This window comes from Scyliorhinus canicula, chromosome 15 (genome assembly GCF_902713615.1).
Source record: "Scyliorhinus canicula chromosome 15, sScyCan1.1, whole genome shotgun sequence".
NCBI lineage: Eukaryota > Metazoa > Chordata > Chondrichthyes > Carcharhiniformes > Scyliorhinidae > Scyliorhinus > Scyliorhinus canicula.
The window spans coordinates 62,120,811-62,138,208 of NC_052160.1; the positions used below are offsets into that span (position 1 = coordinate 62,120,811).

General features: G+C 43.1%; 1 protein-coding gene across 1 annotated transcript in view; it reads right to left on the reverse strand.

Moving 5' to 3' along the window:
• The window catches only part of chtf18 (CTF18, chromosome transmission fidelity factor 18 homolog (S. cerevisiae)), a 137,537-nt gene that overhangs the window by 79,839 nt on the left and 40,300 nt on the right, over positions 1–17,398 (reverse strand). The window contains exons 8-13 of the mRNA XM_038819546.1: positions 16,241–16,453; positions 14,729–14,826; positions 13,630–13,753; positions 11,573–11,712; positions 8,196–8,289; positions 4,673–4,771 (exon numbers count right to left, since the gene is read on the reverse strand). Coding sequence (XP_038675474.1) covers positions 4,673–4,771; positions 8,196–8,289; positions 11,573–11,712; positions 13,630–13,753; positions 14,729–14,826; positions 16,241–16,453 — 768 coding nt within the window. The remainder of the gene's footprint in view (positions 1–4,672; positions 4,772–8,195; positions 8,290–11,572; positions 11,713–13,629; positions 13,754–14,728; positions 14,827–16,240; positions 16,454–17,398) is intronic.

Sequence of the window (17,398 nt, forward strand, 5' to 3'; positions counted from 1 at the left end):
CACCAATCCGCTAATCTAAGAGCAATGGCCAACTGCTCAATTGCTAGTGTGAACAGGAGCCTCTGCAGCCAAACATATTCAAAGCTGGTGGTCTTTATCCGTATGCTCACCATAGAAGTGCTGTACAGGAACTTCACTCACGTGGTGAATCCCTCTCCAAACCCAAACTGCTTAAGCACCTCCATTCTGATCGATTGAAGGCTTTCTCAGCGTCCAGGGGAACTCAAAAGATGGAAGTTAATCGAATCAAACACTTAGCTCATCGATAGTTAACAAAATTAATTTCAGTTTTAGGTGGGGTTATTATACAAGGTCAGAAACTAAAAGCTATAACTACTTTTTGTTTTGTATATAGTTGATCAGCATATCAGCTTTGACCCTCCCAGACTGAACAAACAAAGATGACGTAATAATAATGATCACTTATTGTCACAAGTAGGCTTCAATGAAGTTACTGTGAAAAGCCCCTAGTCTCCACATTCCGGTGCCTGTTGTATTCAAGACAAAATAGAAGCTCTACAAATAGACATTACAGTGAGGACAGAGCTGCTCTATATCCAATTGTTTCAGACAGCAAACCGTTTATGCAATTTAAAAAGCTCAAACATAGGAAACCTCCCCTCACAGAATGCCTCAGGTACTGACTGACCTACTTTTCCCCCTAGCCTGGCACTGCCTAGATTTTAAAATCCTCATTCCGATTTAAATCCCTTGCCTCTCAATAGGTCTGTAAACTTTTCCAGTCTTACAGCCCTCGGGTATCTGTGCTCCTTCTATTCTGGTGTCTTGCACACTTGCTGACTTTCATTGTTCCCGCTTTATTGGGCAAGTCTGGGCTGGGGTTCAGCATTCTTTTAAAAAAATCTACAATTATTGGGTCAGATTAAATTTCGGCATTTCCAAACCAAATACTTGGCAAATTGTTAAGAATCTCTGGCAGAATGCATCTTTTAAGTGTATAAAGTATACATATTGAATTCAGGATTCAATTAAAAAAAAAATCAAGATAGCCCCAACTCTGAATTCTCATTTTTTGATCTCAGAAAAAATATAATTTTGCCACTAAAACCATCTTTAAAACAGACTTTAACTTAAGACGTGTAGAATTAAGGCAATGTTTCAGCGATTGTGGTTAAAAATTTAATTTTTATAGCACATTCAGCAAATTTATGTTATTTTAGAAACAGTAATGATCGCAACAATAAAACTTGATACCTGGAACAAAGATATGGGGTGGAATTCTCCAACCCCCCGGGGGATTGACGGTGGCGGAAATCGCGCCGCGCCAGTCCCCCCACGGCGATTCTCCGGCCCGCGATGGGCCAAAGTCCCGCGGCTGACAGGCCTCTCTGGCTGCCGTGGTTTAAGCCACCTACCTGACTGGCGGGATTGGCGAAGTGGGCGGGCTCTGGGGTGGTGGTTGGGGGGGGGGGGCACGGGGCAATCCGACCCCGGGGGGTGCCTACACAGTGGCCTGGCCCGCTACGAGGTCCACCAATCGGCGGGCGGGCCTGTGCCGTGGGGGCACTTGTTTTCTTCCTGAAGAGACCCCCTCCCCTGCGCATGCGCCGGTATGACGTCAGCAGCCGCTGACGTTCTGGTACTTGCACGGACTTACGCCGGCCGGCGAAGTCCTTTCGGTCCCGGCTGGCGTGGCGCCAAAGGCCGTTCACGCCAGCCGGCGGAGTGTGAACCACTCTGGCGCGGGCCTAGCCCCTCAATGCGAGGGCTTGGCCCCTAAAGGTGCGGAGAATTCCTTTGGTGCGGCCCGACGCTGGAGTGGTTCATGCCACTCCAACACGCCGGGCCTCCCCGCCCCATGGCATAGCGATACTACACAAACAGGTTTATTTAGAGCATGGTGCTGTTCTTTGTTAAAATAATCATTTGAAACCGTAAAGTGCAGCATGATGATTAGTAACACTTAATCTCCAAAATAAAAACACGTTTTTTCTTTACTTAATATTTTTCGGCTTTTTTCACATTGTGAGTCAACTGGAAAAGATTGCAATTTGTAAATGATGTGTTAAAGAGCCCATGTAGCACCGGAGTCGCAGGCTGCAGACCCCTGGTCTAGGTCTAAAGGTTCGGATTCCCTCCCAAATCGTCCTCCCTCCTTTAGGATGCATATAAAAATCTTATTTCTTTGACCAGGTTTCTGGTTGCCTGTCCTAATTAAGTGGTTCAATATTAAATGCTTGTCCGAGAGCATGCCTGTTGAGCAACTTGGAATTGTTTACCACATTAAACATGCTATATAAATGTTGTTTCCACTAATATTACAAAAGCTCAACAGCTACACACCAAAAAGAAAATCAAGCTAAAATCATTTGGGGTGGATCAGAGGGGGGTCTGGAATCCACAGTTATAGAGGATCAGATTCCCACAGCCAGATTAATCTTAAAAGGTATCGGAAATTTTTCCTCTTTCCTGGTCTGACTCTCAATTTATAGATTGCCCATTTACTGAATCACAATCTTTCCGCAAAGTTCCTGGCATGGTCTCTCGATGCTCAATAGTAGGATTTATGCGCGGCACTTATCATCTGCCCTTTTAATTATTAATTTGATGTGCAAAGATCAATGGAAAGTGCTTCCTCTCCCTGCTTAAGAGCTTCTAACACTGCAATGGTCCCGGAGGTGAACACGGCCGCCATTTCACAATCGAATGGTGAGCAAGTCCCACAATCTTTGCTAACTGAGCAAATGGCACCATTTGGGAACTAGGGATCCGATCCTAAATGGGGGAAAAAGATAGGAAGCGTAGAGATCTAGCCGCAGTAATCATTCAAAAGCAGGGGTTCATGCAAAGAAACAGGACTCATTTCAGAATCCCTAAATGGTGCAAATCAGAAGAATAGTACATGCTGGTATTCTTATGAAATCAAATGACTTCTTTGCTGTTCCTCCCTGATAACCAAATCATTCAGCCAACACAGCTCAGATTGTATCGAACCACACGCAGAAAGAATGAGTATAAATCAACTGAAAAAGTGTAATGCTTTATTATCCCCTTCCTTAGAGGACCCGTGGGACTTCTCAAATGATGAATGATTGATGTTTGACAGTGGTGCTGCTGCCAGTAAAAGAGTACACCCTAATACAGACCCTGCCCACTACAGCAAGGGATCTTAACTGGGGTTTCCGGAGCCCCCAAATATTCAGCCAAAAGTCTTCAAAGTGTCTGGCAAATCAGTATCTTCCAGGGATAAAATCTTTTTAAAAATCTCATTCTGCAAGCAGGGTCAACAAAGAGAGACAGACTAAAGAAATGAGAATGAACAATACCGATGTCAGTGGTGGCTCATTTATCTAGAACGAGAATTTGAAATAGGCCATATATTTCCATTGTTAACCTACTTCAAAAGGAGTTTAATCCAGTGCACCGATGCGGGTTGGGCCGATATGCTGTCGACGCTGCTATTGATGCTGGAGTTAAGAGATCCCAAAACATCCACATGATGCACTGCATCAGCTCACCATGGATCCATCAACAGCACCTTCTAAACCTGCAACGTCTGCGACCTAGAAGGACAAGGGCAGCAGATGCACGGGAACATCGCCTCCTGCAAGTACCCCTCCAAGTCACACACCGTCCTGACTATAACTATATCGGGTCAGCAGACCATGGGGTTTGCAATCTGCTCTGTGGGGTAATGGCCAAGAGATAATCAGTGTCAATGAAAATTAGATGGGTCACCGCATACAATGTGCAAATAGAACATAGAACAGTACAGCACAGAACAGGCCCTTCGGCCCTCAATGTTGTGCCGAGCCATGATCACCCTACTCAAACCCACGTATCCACCCTTTACCCGTAACCCAACAACACCCCCCTTAACCTTACTTTTATTAGGACACTACGGGCAATTTAGCATGGCCAATCCACCTAACCCGCACATCTTTGGAGAAATCTTCAGCTTCTCTTCTTAATATTAAATATATTTGCCACCACCAGCAGATCCTCGCATTTCCTGGCCCCATGTGTATTAGTCAAGTGTGGTGCGGGCAGCAATGGGAATATTTCATAGGTGCACGTTGTATATGGTGACCCAGCTGTTTATTTTTGTTGTGGGATCTCACCGTGTGCAAATTTTTAAAAAACATGACAGAAGGCATTCTTTAAAAAGAAGCTGCATCTTGTTACAGCAGACCATAGAATTGTTAAAAGATGGGAAGGAGGCATAGAAGTAAAAGGGTCGAGAACCCCTGCCTCATGTTACATTTGGCCTCTATGGGCATTGCAGAATTTTCTTCAACACTTAGACAGTGATGATCAGCAGAGTCATCAATCCAGCTTGGCCATCTTCCATTTGATGTCCTTAAACACAGGAAGGTATATACATGCAGGTGCACACAGCTCTTGTACACAGACACATTCACTATATGAAGAAACAGTAGTGTCTGGACTGAATTCTTATGCTCCCAAGCCAGGAGCCGTGGAGTCCAATCTCTTCTACCTTTCAGTAAAATTATAGTGTTCCGCCAATCCTAGAGGTAAAGCAGCACCAATCCAAGTAAGTAACAGCTACGAACTTATTAATGAGTAGCAGTAGCAACAATTAACAGGATACATATACATTGCCACAACAACTCAACCAAGCAACATACAAGTCGAAGGCTTTTCTGTAATATAATTCAAATACACAATGAAACGTTAGTTCCCAGCTTACCTGGAGAGTGTTCACACACGAGCGGATATCATTCTCTGCTTTCTCACACAGACTCAGAAGAATTCCCATGTCTGCCTTCATCCCGGTTTTATTGGTGATCTGAGTGTGGAGGGATGGGGAAGGACAGAAAACCAGTTATCCTTAAATGGAAGCGGAGCCTTCACCAGCAAAATCAAAATTATTCCTAATAGATACACAGTTACACAGTGATAAAAACGTGCAACCGTTACCACCCAAGACCCATTTCCATTGGAGCCGAACAAAATTAAAATTGGGAGTCTTGGATCTACCCAAAGTAGTCAGGGAAGGCGTCAATGCAAATAAAACAATATGTAAGTGCCAAAATTTAAAGTCAAAGCTCCAGTAGATCATACCAGTGAGCATCCAGTGTATGTGTGTCTGCGAGAAGATGCCCGCGCACGATACAATGTGTACAGGAAACATAGGAAAGGAGGAAATGGGAAAGCTCTGATTATTAAGGAAAGCATTGCCGTGCTGGAAAGAGGCGCTATTCAGAGAGATAAAGGACAGATTCTATTTGATTAGAACCAAGGAACAAAAAAAGTGCAATTAACAGTTTGATGCAGGTGACAGGCTAGCAACTGGTGGGAAGCATATTGAGGAACAAACGTGCAAGAAAGTTACAGAGCAGTGCAAAAATTAGAGTAGCTATAATGGGAGAACTTTAATTTTCTGAATATAGACTCAGATATTAGTAGTGTAAATGGCAGAGGGGCAAGAGTTCCTAGTGTGCTCAGGAAAATGATTCACAGCAGTATGGTCCCAGTGCTAGGAAAAAGGAGGCACTCCTAAACCTTGTTCTTGGGAACGAGATGGGCCAAGTAGATCAAGCGTGAGATTGTCGGGGACAATGATCAGAATCATAGGGCTTAGGTTGACGATGGAAAAGGACAATGAATAATCCAGAGAAAGAATAATTAATGAGGGGAAAGCCAACTTCAACGGGGCAAGAAGAGATCCGGGTCGAATTAATTGGGAGTCAAAGGTTGGCAGGAAAAGCAGTACCTGATCAATGGGCTCTCTTCGAAGAAGAGAAGCTTTGGGGCACCGTCAAGGTACATTCCCTCAAAAGAGAAAAGTAGGGCAAACAAATCCAGAGTCCATGGATGACCAAACAAAGGATAGAAATCAAGAAGAAAAAATCTGCTTACGACAGGTGTCAGGTAGAAAATGAAACGAGAACCAGGAGGAGAGGTGGAAAAGGAATTAAGAGCAAAGAGGGATATGAAAAGAGACCGACAGCCAGCGTGAAAGGGAATCCCAAAATTTTTGATAAGCATATAAATAGTGAAATGGGCGGGAAAAAGAGTGGGGCTGATTAGGGGAGACAGAGGGCATGGCTGAGCTAATGATTGAATACTTTGCATCTACCTTTACCAAGAATGAAGATGTGACCTAGGCTACCGTGAAAGACAACAATTTAGGTACTAGAAGGGTTAAAAATTGATACGGTACTGGTATCGGATAGGTTGTGGTATTGGAAGAACTGAGTGTACTTCAAAGTTGATAAGGCACCAGAACTGGATGAGATGCATCTAAAGTTGCTGAGCGAAGTGGAAATTGCGGAGGTCAAGCCAGAATTTTCCACTCTTCATGAGACTTTGTACCTTTTTTCAAAAATATGGTAAAGTTAAGGCCAAAAACTTCAGGCCAGTCAGTTTAAAGTCTGTGGTGGGGAAACTTCCAGAAATAATCTGGAACAAAACTAAAAATCACACAGTCAAAAGCAGGTTAATTAAAGAAATAAGGCATGGATTTCTCAAGGGAAAATGGTATTCGACTAACTTGGAGTTTTTGAACAGGAAAAAGAGGGTTAATGAAGGTGATGCTGTGCACATGGATTTCCAAAAGGCATTAGATACAGTGCCACACAACAGACCTGTGAGCTCATGGAATAAAAAGGGAGATAGCAACATGGTTACAAAATTGGCATTGTGACAGAAAAGAGCAAGTAATGGTTAATGGATGCCCGACAGGCTGGAGGAAAGTTGGTAGTGGAGTTCTCAGTAGTCAGTGTTGGGACCCTTGCTTTGCCTGATACATATTAATGGCACAGACCTTGCTGGAGAGGGCACAATTTCAAAGTTTGGAGTTACCTGTAGGGTAGACCAGGTAACGATGGCAGATTTCCTTTCCCAAAGGATATTAGTGGACTAGGTGGCTTTTTAATTCCAAATTTTTATTCAAAATACAAACTTCACCATCTGCCGTGGTGGGATCTGAACCAGCTTTAACAAAGAGTCATCCAGATCGAAACGTTAGCACCGCTCTCTCCACAGATGCGGTCAGACCTGCTGAGATTGTCCAACATTTTCTATTTTTGTTTCTGATTCCAGCATCTGCAGTAACTTGCTTTTATCCCCACAGCATTATCCTGCGTCTCTGGATTTCTAGTCTAGTGAAAATACTGCAAAGCTACTGCCTTCCCCCCATGAATGGCGCTCCAGGGAAGAGGAACTTCAGTTATGAAGATAGGTTGGATAGGCGGAGAGGAGATTTGACAGAGGTAGTCAAAATCATTTTTTTTCCTTTTAAAAAAAAATTAGAGTACCCTATTCATTTTTTCCAATTAAGGGGTAATTTAGCGCAGCCAATCCACCTGGCCTGCACATCTTTGGGTTGTGGGGGCGAAACCCACACAGACACTGGGAGAACGTGCAAACTCCACACGGACAGTGACCCAGAGCCGGGATCGAACCTGGGACCTCGGTGCCGTGAGACAGCAGGGCTAACCCGCTTCATGATTTTAATCTTGCAGCCTTTTATTTAACTATTGCTTTTGTACCTTTTGCCAGTAGCTTTAATTCTGTGCCCCCTCGTTCTCCCTATCTACACTAACCACACCAGTGCAGGGCAACCTAGGTTAGTGTAGATAGGGAGAACGAGGGGGCACAGAATTAAAGCTACTGGCAAAAGGTACAAAAGCAACAGTTAAATAACTTTCTGCAGTGAGCAGTTAAGGCTAGGAATGCACTGACTGAGAGTGCGGTGGAAAAGGTTTCAATCAAGGCATTCAAAAGGGAATTTTTTTTTCTCTTTTTTAAAAAAAATTTAGTGTACCCAATAATGTTTCCAATTAAGGGGCAATTTAGCGTGGCCAATCCACCTAGCTTGCACGTTTTTGGGTTGTGGGGGCGAAACCCACGCAAACACGGGGAGAATGTGCAAACTCCACACGGACAGTGACCCAGAGCCGGGATCGAACCTGGGACCTCAGCGCCGTGAGGCTGCAGGGCTAACCCACTGCGCCACCGTTCTGCCGATTCAAAAGGGAATTAAGACTGTTATTTGAAAAAGAAGAATATGCAAGGTTATGGGGAGAATGGCACAAAGGGAATTGCTCATTCAGAGAGTCAGCAGTGACATGATGGACCGAATGGCCTACTTCGGCACTATAACAATTACTTGATTCTGTAAATAATACAACTAATTCCCTCCCCACTCCAAATAATCAGAAGTTTAAACATGGCACTTTGGTTTGACCCAACTGCTTCATACCAACCTCATGCAGCCTTTGAACAAGCCTGGAGGGCAAGGTTGGAGGGAAGGTTAATGTGAAAGCTTGTTGCCTCAGTTGTCTCAGTGACGGCACATACCTGTCAGCAAAGTGAGTTAATTAGAACCACTTCAGTTATTTCAAATTATATGTAAGCTGCAATTTCTATAACGCAGTGAAACTACAATGCACCACATTGCTCATTAATCTTACAATTAACAAAACATTTTAATTTATATATACACATCTTCAAAAAGTGCTTTTCTAGTGCAATCATTTTTGTAGTATAGGAAACATGGCAGTCAATTTGAACATTGCAAGCTCCCAAAAACAATCAGATAATCTATTTTCATGTTGTTGGTCAAGGGGTAAATACTGGTCAGGACATGAGGGGGAATCCCCTCCTGCTCTTTTTCAAAATAGTTCCAGAGAATCTTTAACAAGAGGGTAAAGGCGGCTTTGGTTTCATGTACCATCCTAGACACGTCACATTTGATAATGAGGAGCTCCCTCAGTGCTGCGCCGAAGGGCTCCCTCAGTGCTGAGCCGAATTGCCAGCCCAGGTTAGATTGATATAGTCGTTTGGCTGTACAGAAGTCGAGTATTGTTGATAAAGAAAGATACATTTTTTTTGTCAAAGCTTTTCGTCTTGCACTCATCAGGCAATTCAAGAGAATACCAAAGTCAGGGAAAACAACAAACTTGCTGACTAGGTGGCAAGTGAACTCTGAATGGTAGAGGCGTGGTCTTGGAGAATGCAATGACTGACAGTTAACTGCCAAGCACTGTTTGAAATTTAAACCAGGCAGCTTGACTCCGATTGGTCAAGGTGCTGCCCTGAGGAATGAACCAATAAATGCTGTCACTGTGCCTGTTTCAGCTAAAGAAATTAGTTGTCTCCCAAGAACAGAGCCCTGTGTATTAATATATGTGTCTTCCAGTACACTCAATTACTCCACACAGTGAGCCTGATAGACAACCTTAAAATGGTTATCTGCATAATTCTTAACACAGAGGATTATTTAGCAAACGTTGTCCAATTGTGGAATCACGTTTAATATTGGACATGATTTTGAATTTTGCAAGCACGGGCTGTTTGAGTATGGTCAGTACATTACCTGTTATAAACAATGAAAAGGACATGCTGTTTGACACAATCTACCAATCTTAAACAAAGTAAGTGACAATGATGGGGAGTTGCCGGCATTGGAGTGGGGTGAACACAGTAGGAGGTCTTACGACACCAGGTTAAAGTCCAACAGGTTTGTTCAAATGACTAGCTTTCAGACACCTTCCTCAGGTGAATGAAGAGGTAGGTTCTTCACCTACCTCCTCCAATAAGTGACAACCATTCACTAGTTCACTCCTCAGGGCAAGGCATTGACCAGAGTCAAGCTAACCAGTTTAAATATCAAACAGTGTCTGGCAGTTGATCATTGGTCACCATCAACTGATGCATTCTCTATGTCAATGCCTCCACCAATCAGTGTCCACTTGACAATCAATCAACACTCTCTTCTCACATAGTATAAATTTTTTTTTTTTGCAAGAAAAAGATTGGATTTTGTGCATAAGTGCCAGAGTGCAATTTGAACCTCAAATCTTCCAACTTGGAGGCAAGTGCTTCCACTGAGCCACAAAGGGCACAGTGACACTGCCCTGGATGTGGGGACTCTTAGAATCATAGAATTTACGGTGTGGGAGGCCATTCAGCCTATCAAGTCTGCACTGGCCCTTGGAAAGAGCACCCTACTTAAGCCCACTGCCTCCACCCTATCCCTGTAATCCGACTTAACCTTTTGGACACTAAGGGGCAATTTAACATGGCCAATCCACCTAACCTGCACATCTTTGGACTGTGGGAGGAAACCAGAGCACCCGGAGGAAACCCACGTAGACACGGGGAGAAAGTGCAAACTCCACACAGATAGTGACCAGAGGCCAGAATTGAATGTGGGTAAGCAGTGAGGCAGCAGTGCTAACCGCTCTGCTATCATGCCGATCTTGTGGTGCAGATCCAGAGCACCAGTTACCTTCCCTTACTACCCCCATTGGCCATTCATTGTGTGTGACTGGTGACTGTCACCAGGCTATTTGGCTGTAAAGAGTATCTAAATAAACTCAGTGTTTCTCTCATTGAACGCACCCAAATCTGCAGGTGGGGCCATGAGTGCAAAAGATTGGCCAACTTTCCCTCTCCTTGATCCTTGAAGTAAATCTATCAAATGTACTGCTATCATTAGCCGATTAGCCAACGGCACACTTGGCTAACTGTAGAGCTTCAAAGCCTAGCATTGCACCAAGTACTTACTCACTCACTCCTGACCCGAGGTTGGATAATTGGTAGGAAATTAATCTTGACCTAATGAGGAGCTTGTGCAGATACTGATTGCATCTATGACACATATGCTCACCACAGTCCCATTTTGATATGTTACACCTCCTCTGCTATCTCCATGTTTAAATCCAAAAATGTGCAGGTTAGGTGGGATAATGGAGATAGGGCAGAGGAATGGACCTAGGTAGGGTGCTCTTTCGGAGGGTCAGTGCAGACTGAATAGCCTCTTTCTGCACTGCAGGGATTCTATAAGATCGTAAGAAATAGGAACTGATATTTTGAAGCAAGGGGTGGCATAGAATATCTTTTCCTGAATTTTTTCACAGGACGTGGGTGTTTGCCTGCAATTGTTGCCGATCCCCAATTGTCCACTTCAGACAGCAGTTAGGATCAACCACATTGCTATTGTTCTGGAGTCACGTGTTGACCAGCCCAGGTTAACAACGGCGGATCTTGCTTCTCTAAAGGGAGATTAATGAGCCAGGTGGGTTTTTAAGAACATTACCAATGGATTCATGGTCACAAATACACTTTTCATTAAAAAAAAATAGAAAATACCACGTGGCTAGCATTGTTGCTTCACAGCGGCAGGGACCCGTGTTCGATACCCGGATTGGGACACTGTCTGTGCGGTTTTCCTCCAGGTGCTCCGGTTTCCTCCCACAAGTCCTGAAAGGCGTGCTGTTAGGTAATTTCGACATTCTGAATTCTCCCTCAGTGTACCCGAACAGGCGCCGGAAAGTGGCGACTCAAGGATTTTCACAGTAACTTCATTGCAGTGTTAATGTAAGCCTACTTGTGACACCAGTAAAGATTCTTCTTCTTCTTCTTATTATTATTATTATTAATAAATAAAATTCAAATTCCAAAATCTGCTGTGGTGGGACTCGAACCAGAGCCCCCAGAGCATTACTCTGGGTTACCAGTTCATGGACAATACCACTACCGCCCACTGAAATGTTTCCTGGTGCACGTTGTAGGCTCTTGGTTTATGTGATTTTGGGAGGCAGCGCTCAGGAGCTCCATTATTAACATAAATACTAACTGGTCATTACAGATGCAGATGATGGGTCTCTGTAAAATTCCTCCTTCCTTTTTCCTCTTCTTCTTCCCGGCACCCGTCGTGACCTCACTTTCCTTCCCATCTTTGCGGTTGACAAGATTCAGGAGCATGTTTATTGCGGCCTGTCAACGAGGACAAGAAAAGAAAAACAAAAAGGAGATATGACTCGAGTCCAACTCCAGATATTTCAGTTAGGGGACCTTCAGAAATAAGAGGAGGCCGATTTTGTTCAACCCGCACAGAGTACTTACTGAATGAGGACAGTAGCAAGTTGAGCTGCGATAAGCTAATTGCAATGGTCTGACACCCTAACCACTGAATGTACTGGGGGCAGAGATGTTCAAAATCACAGAGTTTGATAGAGTGATGAGACTGTTTCCAATGAATGACAAGTCAGTAACCCGAGAAAATAGATTTGAAGTAATTGGCAAAAGAACCAGAGGCGACGTGAGGAAAAAAATTAAGCAGCGAGTTGAAATGATCAGGAATGCAATGCTCGAGGGAGGTTGAAACAGATTCAATAACTTCCAACATTAGATTTGTTAAATACTTGCTGGGCTATGGGACTAATTGGACAGCTCTTTCAAAGAGCTAACAAAGGCTTGTTGGACCAAATTTCATTTTTTTGTGCTTATATCATTCCATAATTTAATGAAAACTGGTCATTTGAGTCTACACATTAGTGCAGAGGTAGGTTTTAAAGGGCATCTTAAACAAGAGAGCAAGAGACAGGGCATGCGCAAAATAAGCAGAGTTATCGGGAGGGAATTTCATAGCTTAACCTATGCAGTCAAGGCATGACCACCAACAGCAGAACTATTAAAAAAAATCAGAGCAGATCAAGAGGCCAGAATTGGAGGAGCACAAAGATCCCAGAGACTTGTCAGGCTGGAGGAGGCAACAAAGCTAGGGAGGGCCAAGGCTTTAGAGGCCATTTGATCAAAAGGGCAGGAATGTTAAATTCCACCAAAACCAGAGGACAGAGGTCTGAGGCAGACTAAAGGGAAGTTTCTTGTTAACTCTTTTCCTCCCCCCACCTAAAGTTGCATAAATACTTTGCTCTACAAAAAAAATTAGATATGGAGCACGCCTTCCTTCACTGCAATGTCTACTTGAAGAATTAAATTTTATCTTGAAGCTAGCATGTCAACATCGATTTTGTTTGGCTTTAGTCAGCCTGTCTAGGATGTTAATGCTAATGCTCTTTTTAGCTTTATACAAGGCAAAAGTAAAATGGTTTTAAATTCCTGATCTAGTTGTCGGGTGATGGGCAAATGGTACTTGATGCAAGTTAGAATTTGGGCAGCAGTTTTAGATGACTTCCAAGCATTTAATGTTCGTTTGTGTGTATTTTAAAAGGTGTTCCGCCGTTTCAGAGTTGATTTTTTACACTATCTAATATTTTTGTTTTGGCAGACTGCCAGGGTCTTTCAACCCATTACCGCCACTTTCCAACGACTAGCTGCTGTTTTTATCCCTTTCATAGATTCAACAAAAGCGCTGGTTCATTTCTCAGTTTTACTTGAATGTTTAATGTACCCTTTCTCTTTTCACATCATTATTGCTTCAGATTACATTTACCGTTCCTCTTCAAATAATTAATTGCCCTTGAAGGGTTCTTCCACCCCCCCCCCCCCCCCCACCCTCCAAAGCAGAACTGCCAGCACCACACAGCACCCCCACCAGGTTGTAGAGGTGACTTTAATACTTGTACTGAAATGAAGAATAAAAATATCGCAAAGTGTGACTATTTTGGGAAACTATGCCTGCTGATAAGGGATGTCAAATTGGGAGCTTGCGTTCATCCGTGATGTTGAGCACAAGTGCTGGAATTGCCCTGGTAAAAATCTAGTCCACCGTCGACAAGAGAAATGGTTTAAGAAAGTGCGATGTGCTGATCTTCTTCCCAGGGACTGTTTTAATTGAGGGTGTGACTCCTGGTTTATATTTATATCATCTCTCTGAGGTGCTCATTGCAGATGCTAAAAACTGTTTCATCTACATTTAATCATCTGATTTTGCTCCGAACACAGACTCACATTGGGAGCACCATCAATTTCATCAATGATCAGGCAATTTGGCTTCTCGTTGCTTCCAAGCACAGATTTCATCTGGGTGGCACTTTCAATCTTTGTCTTGAAGATCTCTGGGCTGCGGTCATCACTAAATGGGAGATAAACAGCATGACTTGATGCTGAGACATACGCTTGTTTGTTACTCCACTCACCATTTTCTAACCCACTTCCTGCCACAGTGACCTCCTCCTCTCCTGAAGATGTGGACTCCAGCTCCATCAACACTAATAAAGCTCCACTACCCTGCACACATCAGGAGAGCATCTCCTGCTCTTCTGCGAATAGTGCTGTGGGATCATTTCCGTCCACCGTAGGAAATAGAGGTTACTCTGGTTTAACATCTCATCTGCAACTCCAACAGTGTAGTGCTTCCTTAGTACTGCATGGCACGGTACTGGATGATGGGCTCAAGTCTCTGAAGTAGACCTTGTACCTGTGACTTTCTGGTTCAAAGGCAAGAAAGCCACAGCAGACACCAAAAACAAACTAATTACTAGGCATGGACTTGATGGGCTGAATGGCCTCCTTCAGTGCCACACTGACTGTGTGACTCTAATTTATTTTGCCAGTTTTTCTGGATAAGGCTGGACAAGGAGTATTGTCAGGCTGTTCTGCGATGGATTGCTTACCACAAGAGAGACTAGTAGTTTGGACTGACAAGTAATCGAGGAGTTCAAACCAGTGAGTGCACACGTGCCTCAGTTGCAAAACAAATATTCACAATGACAACACAAGTACTGCAATCATCCTCTTGAACAGCATTCAGGGGTCATCAGAAAGGGGCCAGAAATTTAAAGCACTCTCAATGTAGGAAATGAAAATAATCTAAAACGGTGACAGGATAAAGTGGGCCATTCATCCGTTCACCCCCCTTTACACCCAATAGAAAATTTATAACACAACAAATATAAACTTAATTCACTATGAATTTGTAACAACTTGCGGAAACACCGCAAATCTAGTTTGGTCAGAAATGATTGAAATAACCATTTAACAAATCAAATTTCTGCCTATTGGGTTCAGAGTTTTCTTAAAGCAGAATGTTAGAATTCCGCACGCTCACCTTGCATTCATCTCCACAACATTGTACCCTGCGTGCCTCGCAATGATGTGAGCCAGTGTTGTTTTCCCCAGACCGGGAGGGCCACTCAACAGCGCCACCTAGAGATAAGAGTGAGAAAGAACCAACAAATTTACTTTCACGGCGTGCAGAAATGACTGCAAGAGTTTGAGGGATAAACATAGGCCAGGAGTGTCCTGCTCCTCTTCAATCACGTTATGGTATATTCTCCTTCCACCTGAGGGGGGTTGACACCAGTTTAACATCCCATCTAACAGACAGAAACCTGCAACAGTGCAGCCTCTCAATCATGCTGTGGGGATGCCAATCTAGACGAATGGAGTGGGGCTGGAATCCGCAACTTTGTGGCTCAGAGGAAATTGTGCTTTCCACGAAAGTCATGGTTGCCACCTGAAGTAAAACAGTAGTGGTTAAGTCATTTTTTTTTCGGGCCGTACACCCTCAAATGCGGAGCAGGTTTTTGATCAAGGCACGGTCTTAAAATCTTTAGAAGCATTGATAATTTAGCGCAGCTTTAATAAAAGGAGCCATTGGCTTTTGATATAATGTGCTCCAAATGAGCTCACAGGGAAGATCGCTTCAGGGACTGCCGCTTGCACTCATCAGCAACGCTCATTTTCAGTAACACAACGGAAAAGGGAAAGCTCGCGTCAACAATGACATTGAACTCTGAATGAGCTAATTAGATCTATTGCTTGAAATAAAATGACCATGTTCCAGTTTTTATTTTGGTGCAATACATTGCGGACAATCGGAAGGATTGTGGCAGAATCGCCTCAGATTTTTCAAAAACGCAATAATAATCACGGCCCAACTATTTACAAGATTCTGATATAATGTTTCAGCAATTGTGTAAATCGCTGAAAATCGAGCTGGATGATGATTTTGAGAAAAAGCACAGCCTTAAATGAGTGAGGTTAGGCTCAAACAGCAAGTTAGGAATAGTGGGCTTTTATTTCAGCATCTCGGTTCAGATTCAGGCCACATTGATGGGTCGGAGTCCCTTCTGTGTGGGAAGGTCAAAAGGAAAGTTGAGCCTCATCATTCACGCCCTCACTTCGAGGTGGGACAGAGCTGAATTTTTGCACCACTGTGAAGTTCCACTTGCTGACATGGTGACTAGGTAAATCTATCCCCAATTGTTCATCCCTACCTGTGATTGGAGTATAAGAGCTGCATGAAATGGCACAAAATGGCTGTCCCCACGCGGTTTCCAAGCAGAGAAGTGGAGATGTTTTGCAAATAAAGATCTGTATTCAAACAGCATCTTTCACAATATCAGAATATCCTACGGTGCTTTACAACTGAAGTAAAGTCACTGTTCTGATGTAGATATTTTCCCAGAATGCATTTAAGATTATGGGTCAATTCAGTCGAATGCACAAGCCTTCTTAAACATTCAAGTAATTAAAGTAATTTACACAGCCGCTTTGCGGCATTTCATGGTCACCGTTGGTGCATTTGGTGAAAGGACTTGCTTTGGCACCCAGTTACCTTGTACTTTGGTCTGTTGTGCGCATCGACTTCTGCATCCAGGATCTCTTCAGTAATCTGGGTCTTGCTCTTCCATTTATTCTGCTGCTGCTGGGATTGATGGAAGGACGAGTTCTTCTCTACTGCCGGTTTGCTTTTCTTCACAGGTTTCTCCCGGCCAAAGACTACGGTGTCCCACAGTTTCAACCACTTCAGGAGGCAGCGATTGGTGTACTGAAATGGGAAGCAGCCCTTAGACACTGTAGGAATGGTCCAGCTGATAAAACAACACCACACAAGCGTTTCTTTCAATACTGCAGAGATTTTAACGGACAAGTTTAAAATTGACCAGATTTGAATATCTGAGTGAATAACAGTAGAATTCCTTTATCATTTGATATTTTATATAATAGATAGATAAATAACATTTTTAAAAAAATTATATGAAACAGAGAATATTTTGCACATCAAAGCAAAACTCTCTGTGATGATTCAAATACACTCCAGTTTTCATCAAAGATGGACGCCAAATGTGACATTTTAAAATGGACTTCAATACAAAAAGAAAAATTAGTTAGGAGGCAGTTCAAATAAACAATCTGATATGAAAACAAAATGGTCACAGTGCTGCCAATAATCCTGAAAAAAGACATGGATGTGTCAAAAAAGATTGATGAGATACAAGACTAGCAAAATCAAACCAACAGTCATTATGGTTGGCGGTCATGCATATAATGACCGTCATGACTGGTGAGAAATGAAAGTGAATTCCCAACTGTTCCTGTTTATCTCTCTTTTAAAGTAGTGTCTCCAGTCAACCTTTTGATAGCATTTCCATTCAGATAATTGCGGGGGATATGATTAAATTTTGGGTCACTTGAATTTTTTTGCATGGCGTCCGGAACGACATGAACATCTCTGACGAGCATCACATGTACAAGCTGGGATTTGAATTTGGATGCATTTTAAGAAATTATCTTTTTTTTTTTAAATTTAGAGTACTCAATTCATTTTTTCCAATTAAGGGGCAATTTATCATGGCCAATCCACCTAACCTGCACATCTTTTGGGTTGTGGGGGCAAAATTCACGGGATCGAACCTGGAACCTTGGTGCCGTGAGGCAGCTGTGCTACTCATTGTGCCACCGTGCTGCCGTAAGAAATTATCTTAAATCTGAG